This window comes from Raphanus sativus, chromosome 6, assembly GCF_000801105.2.
Source record: "Raphanus sativus cultivar WK10039 chromosome 6, ASM80110v3, whole genome shotgun sequence".
NCBI classification, from domain to species: domain Eukaryota; kingdom Viridiplantae; phylum Streptophyta; class Magnoliopsida; order Brassicales; family Brassicaceae; genus Raphanus; species Raphanus sativus.
The window spans coordinates 32,996,443-33,003,347 of record NC_079516.1 but is presented as its reverse complement, the minus strand read 5'-3'; the positions used below and the strand labels follow the sequence as shown (position 1 = coordinate 33,003,347).

The window sequence follows — 6,905 nt, the reverse complement described above, 5'->3', positions numbered from 1 at the left end:
TTAAACTTATACAAAATCAAATTTTTATTTAAATATAATCATTTGAAGATTTGAAAATATAATCATTTGAAGATTTGAAATATAATCTTTTGAAGATTTAAAAATATAATCTTTTGAGATTTGAAAATATAATCATTTGAAGATTTGAAAATATAATCTTTTGAGATTTAAAAATATAATCTTTTGAAGATTTGAAATTATTAATGGGGTTTGGAGTTTGGGATTTAGACAAAAAAGAGATAAGAAAGATGGGGTTTGGGGTTTAGGGTTAGGGGTTTAGACAACATATCTCGTTAAAACCTCGTAAACCTACGAGGAAATAACGAGGAATAAAAAAAAAAATAAGCCTCGTTAATTCCACGTAAGCTTACGAGGTCGTTACGACGTTTTGTGCTTACGTGGAATTAACGAGGCCCGTGTATTTCTTTTTTTCTACTTTCCTCGTTATTTCGTCGTAAATTACGAGGAATTAACGAGGTTTCTTTCTAAACCTCTAAAATCAAAAACCCAAACCACAAACACCATCTTTCCTATCTTCTACTCTTCATATTCCAATCCCAAACCTCAATCCTTTATTTTTCATTCAAAACCTCAAACTCAATATTTTTTTTTATAATCGAATCACATGCATTAAGTCTGAAAATCAATCATATTAAAACACAAATACATCAATCAGATACATTTTCGTCATCACTAGAAACATCATCATTTTCATTAAACTCGTCTTCAACAGCTTCATCTGTGCCATCGTCGGTAAGATCTTCATACTCATGATTATGCGGATCAATGAGAAGAATGTCATCAATTTGTTGTTCAGGTTCCTCGACTTCATTTATCTGTTCTTCTTGCAATGGTGGTTCCCAAGAATGTCATCAATTTGTTCTTCTTCCAATATGGCAACTCCCAAAATATACTCTTCTTGTGCCAGTTGTGATGAACACCGTAAGAATCAGGCATATTAGGGGGAACATGCCAATTACCACCACGAGGAACTGTTTCCAAAACTCCATAGTAATCGAGTTGCTTTTCAGTTTCTTCTCCAGTTAAATATGGAGGAGGAGTGTCTCTCACAACCCTTTTGTGCCTAAACAATGTCTTGTTTCTTCGGTACGGATGGCCAATGGGAAGAAATCTACGATGACAATCGAACCAACTTGTCTTCCTCCCATTCTTCAGTTGAAACGCATCTGTCGCTCCATTACAATATGGACAAGCTAATCTCCCATGTGTAGTCCATCCCGACAACATCCCATAGGCAGGAAAGTCACTTATGGTCCACAAAAGCATCGCTCGCATCGTGAAATTCGTCTTCGTTGAGCAGTCATACGTCCTCTCCCCTGTTGACCACAAATCCTTCAACTCTTTTATCAGTGGTTGCAGGAAAACATCCAGCGACCTTTTAGGATGTTTCGGACCAGGTATTAATATGGTCAAGAATAGCAACTCCCGTTGCATGCACATCTCCGGTGGCAGGTTGTATGGCGTAAGAAAGACTGGCCACAATGAATATTGTCTCCCTGACATTCCGAATGGACTAAATCCATCTGTGCATAATCCGAGATACACATTCCGGATATTGCTAGCGAATTCCGGATATACTTTGTTAAAATGTTTCCAGGCTCTTGCATCTGATGGATGTGTCATCTCACCATCCGTCTGAGTATGCTCGGCATGCCATCTCATCTTTCCAGCAGTCTGCTCTGATTGGTACAATCTTTTCAATCTGTCTGTAATTGGTAGGTACCACATCCTTTGGTACGGTACCCTATTACGTCCCCGTCCTTGCGGCTTGAATCGTGGCTTCTTGCAGAATCGACATTCTTCTAACTTCTCATCATTTCCCCAGTAGATCATGCAGTTGTCGATGCAAACATCTATCATCTCCGAAGGCAACCCAAGACTATACACCAGTTTCTGAATCTCATAATAAGAATCAGCAGACACATTGTCTTCCGGCAAATACTCTTTGAACAAGTCTGCCCATTCATTCATGCAACTTTCCGGTAGATTGTGATCAGTTTTAATATTCATCATTCTAGCAGCCAACGACAATTTAGAGAGACCTTCTCTACAACCACTGTAAAGTGGTTGATTCGCCGCATTTAACATTTCATAAAACTTTTTTGCATCTATGTTAGGTTCTTCATCTTCATCATGAGCTACAAATGCATCAGTTACCATATCATGAACCCTATCAAAATCTACCATCTGCTCCTCCTGATGGTAACTAGGTTCATTATGCAAATGAAGAGCAACCGGTTCTTCCTGAAAATTGCTATTACTACTACTAGCTTCATTCTGATCATAATTATTATAACCTTCTCCATGTTGAAACCAGATATAGTAATTTGGCGTGAAACCTCTATTTATTAAATGCTTCCAAACATTTTCACGATTTGCCAATTTCGAATTGTTGCATTTCCGACATGGACAGAACATCTTACCGCTTTCTAGGGCGAGCGGTGTGGAATCTGCTTGATGCATAAATGTCTCCAGTCCCGCAATGTATTCTTTCGTCACTCTCCCGTTAGCATCTCTATGCATATACATCCACCTCCGCAACTCGTAGACATTCCCAGAGCCTGACATTTTTTTCCTTTCACGTTTTTCTTTTTTTTTCTTGTTGGTGTGTTTAAAATGATGTTGAAACTTCCATATTTATAGAAAATTTTCGAATCTGGTAGTTGAAGTTTTGCGATGAATTTGCGAGGAAAAGGTAGGTAGCAAAAAAAAACGTGCTTTAAAATTCTTCGTTAAGTTCACGTATATCATTTCCTCGTAAAGGTGACGTAAATTTACGTTGATTTAACGAGGAAATTATATTTCCAGTTTTCCTCGTAAAGATAATGCAAGCTTTACGTGGTTTTGACGAGGAAAATGTATTTCCTCGTAAAGACCACGTAAAGTTACGTGGGCTTTACGACGAAATGTTATCTTCGTTAGTTTACGAGAAAATAACGAGGTTTATTTCTTTCGTTGTAAATTCCTCGTAAGTTCCTCGTACATTTACGAGGATTATATTTCCTCGTTAACTTTCCTCGCCAAAATGCTGTTTTCTTGTAGTGGTATCTCTTTGGAGTAAGAGTGTCTCGAGTTGCCATAACTGAAACAACATGAATGGTCGTTGATATAGTGTTTTTGAAGAGTAAAAGTATATCGTATGTTGTTTTACTTTGTTTTATTACCTCGATGTATCCAAAATTCTCTGGATCAAGTTCTTCCATGATCAGAGATGCGTACTCTTCTGCTTGTTCCTTGAGTTTTGATAACTTGTTTGCTGATGCGCTTAGCATTAAAAGCTGTGTTTCAAAGGGTAAAACGTTATTTAGGATCATTAAATTGTTTTAAATCTAGTGTATGCGTTTGCATCTATATGTTAAAAGAAATCAAGATTACTTCTTTGATTTCTTCTTTGGTGATCCTCCCATCTTCATTTCTATCAGCCCTGTAATAAAATAGGAAGAAATTTTTGTTAATCAGAAACACCGAGAACTTGACAGCATATTATATAAACGAAATAAATAATTACCAACACCTATACAAGCAAAAAAATTGTTTCATAAAACTGACAGAATAACTGAAAAATGCTGTTGAAATAAATGTTTGGTAAAAAGAACATTTTGGTTAAAAACAGTCTCTCTTTCTTTAGAGCATTAATAACGCTGTTTCTCTTAGGAATTTTTAAGGCAAAAATGGGAGGTGGACCCCACAAAACACAAACAAATTCCAGGCAAAGTCGCGAATAAAGAAACGGTTTCTCTTTACTGTTTGTGGGTCCTATAACACGTGGCGGCCCGCGGTTAGTCCGGCTTAATTTTTTTTTTTTTTTGAAAATCTGGTAAAAGTTTGTTTTACTGGGACAAGTAAACCGCAGCCCATTAGTCAAACTCATTCAAATGTGTTTCACCATTGATTGCGTGAACTAACAGATCCAACAGCTACGAACAACCACGTTATTTAAATGATGCACCTATTTACAAGGATATGATATATTAGTTAAACAATTTGGTCGCATTGCCTTAAGCATCTCCAGCTCAAGAAACGGATATGCTCTTAGATATTACCTGACACATTATTTACCTCCTAATCATTCCCAATTTGTAGAAAATTACTGTGAAGTTGGGTAGTCTCACTAAAGAGAACATACCATTTTCCCAATCAAGGAGTGATTTGTCAGCCAAACATTTATCTTTAATCAACAAACGTTATGAGCAGTATATGATACCACAGCTAAATAACCCAAATATAAAAACGCAAGTGGTGATCATCTGCATTATTATTGAGAAATGGGGATACTAAACAGATTAAAGTATTAATTACAGATAAACATTTTGCTCAATCATTGTTGTCATCAACAACTAATTATTGGCTGCGCTTTGGATCAATACATTTGTTTTCTTATGCTTGGCAAACTGCAATGCGTTATTCCCGCAACAGTTATAAACGTAAAGACAAACCACCATTTATTAAAGAAACAAAAAAAAGACAGAGAGAGAGTCGGAAAACGTACATATCAAAGAAGATTTGAAGACGCGCGTCGAAGCTTTGGTCAGAAATAAGTAACCAGAAGTCATGAAGTTCATCTTTTGTTATCTTCTCCAGCTTCTGTCTTCTTCTTCGAGCCAAAGCGTCGAACACACTCACCGCGAACTCCTTCGAATCCTTCATCCCTATCTCAAACAGAGTCTGTTATATGAATAATCGATTTATTGGGGCATGACGAAATAAAACATTGGTTATTAGCCTCAATTTTTTTAATAATTAATATACATAGACATTCTTTTTGGTTCCCAAAATTTTTAACAAAATTTTACTATATGATTGTATGAATAGATTCTTATTTCTAGGGTTTATTGATTTACTTACCAACGCACTCTCCGAAATCTTCACGCGCAAGCAACCCTTCTTTAGAAAGCGTTTCGAATCTCTTTTCAACTTTCTTCCACATCTCATCGCAACCGCACTCCCAATCGCAACCGCAGCTGTTTCCTTTCGTTGTCTTGTTGATAAACTGTAACCCCTGTAACGCTCTTTGTGCGCTTGACCTCGTTCGCTGCAACTTCACCTCTTCCTTCCGTTTATCCCTCGCGGACATGATCGGTGTCTGACGTTCTATATCTCTCTCGCGGCAGACAGAAGTCGTTGTTCTTGTCGAGTCTGACCTCAGTAACTTCCCCAACGTCTGCCGTATCCTCGTAAACCTTCCCGTCTCTGTCGAGACTGAAGAAGCCGTCGTTCTTGTCGACTCCGACCTTAGTAGCTTCTCCAGTGTCTGCCTGATCCTTGCCGGAGCCGTGGACAGGCTCCTCGTTAGTCTTCCCGCCGATCTTGGCCGTGTATCAACAGACGCCGCCTCCGACATTCCGCAGACGACAATGGAGTCGTCGCCATCAAGCTCCAGAGTCACCTCCACGAGCTCTCTCTCCCAGCTGCTTCCGCTTCCATTACGACTCAAGCTACTGAGAAAAATCGGCAGCATTGCGCCGCCAGCAACTGGTGGAGGTCTTAGCGCCACACCGTCGTCGTCGTCATTGGAGAGACCGAAACTTGAGAAGCTCTTGGGAGATAAATTCATATGGAAGACTGATCAACCAAACACCTACACCCATATGTTTTTAAATTAAAATTTTAAATATATCCCCTCTCCATTTTCAGCCATCTCCATGGAATAGAAGAAAATCAAGAAGGTGAGGAAAAAAAAATAAAGAAAGAGAATATGAAAACAAGAGAGGCACTTCTCAACCGATCAATACAAAGACTTGCACACAGTTTTCAACGCTCAAATTTTATTTTGTGTGTGGCTATGTCATGCTTCACAGTTGTTGCCTTTCTTTCCTTTTTCTTGTTGATGTATTCATTTTTTTCCTATCTACTTAAACTAATTATATTGCTATTATTGTGAAAGAAATATAAAGAGTAGTTGGTGTTGTTTACCACAAAGAAAAAATGGATGGGAATATATTAACATTGTGTTATGGTCTAAACGTATGTGATTAATTCATGATATTTTACTAGCCGCCGGATTCAATGTTCAATGTTAAAAAGAACTATTACCACGGATCAAATCAAACTAATCGTTACAAACTTGCATGGTATTTAATTCACAATATTTAACTAGTAGAGAGTTTATAGCCACCGGAATTAATGTTAAAAGAACAATTACTTCGAATCACATCAGTAATCACAAACTAGTCATTCAAAAAAAAAAATCACAAACTGTTGTAAATGGAAGTGATTCGTCTTATTAATCACAAGGACCAAAGGTCCATATATATACAAGTTGTAGAAATGAGATAAACATAAATTCCATAACATAAGGGAATATAAATCCTAATCTATCTATGATTATGATAATCACTAATTACATATGGATAATCATGAATCTTCTTGATGTTTATCTTCTTGGACTTGTCTGTATCTTTCTTCTTCTTCTACTTGGGCCGCCAGCTTCTAGTCTCCATTGGGCTGGGCTTGAGTCGGGCCTGGTCATGTCTGGTTCAACATAGACTTGTCTGGTCCGGTCCGGTTCGGTCCGGTTCGGTTTGGTCCGACCAGGAATGATTTGGTCCGGTCTGTCCGGTCTGGACAGAAATGGGTCGATCACATAATATATTCACAACACTCCCCCTTGATCGACACATACGTTTCAGGGTCAGTAACATGCTCTTAAGTTGCCTCGTTAAAACCTTTCTAGGAAAACCCAGTGGGAAAAACCATAGATAAGGAAAAAGAGTACAACGCATGAACTTATGAATAGATGTCATAGACATGCGGACCTTGTGGATACATTTTACCAAACTTAGAGTTTTGGTGTTGCCTCATTAAAACCTTACCGGTAAAACCCAATTGGGACAAAAACCTGGTGAAGGGAAAAGAGTACAACCTGTACCACTCCCCCTGAATTG

General features: G+C 38.0%; 1 protein-coding gene across 2 annotated transcripts; it reads right to left on the bottom strand.

The window, feature by feature from the left end:
* Positions 1 to 587: 587 nt before the first annotated feature.
* Positions 588 to 5,886, bottom strand: LOC108838307 (respiratory burst oxidase homolog protein E). 2 transcript variants are annotated; one of them, XM_056989348.1, is made up of 5 exons: positions 4,867 to 5,886; positions 4,511 to 4,670; positions 3,397 to 3,445; positions 3,186 to 3,299; positions 588 to 3,103 (listed from the first exon to the last, which is right to left on the bottom strand). In XM_056989348.1, exons 1-5 carry the CDS (start codon positions 5,573 to 5,575, stop codon positions 3,029 to 3,031), a joined length of 1,107 nt encoding a protein of 368 aa, XP_056845328.1. In that variant the 5' UTR covers positions 5,576 to 5,886; the 3' UTR covers positions 588 to 3,028. The 2 variants fall into 2 exon arrangements, with proteins under 2 accessions (XP_056845328.1, XP_018466763.1); XM_018611261.2 differs by lacking the exons at positions 588 to 3,103; positions 3,186 to 3,299; positions 3,397 to 3,445 and adding an exon at positions 4,237 to 4,412 and having other exon boundaries at positions 4,867 to 5,880.
* Positions 5,887 to 6,905: the final 1,019 nt, after the last annotated feature.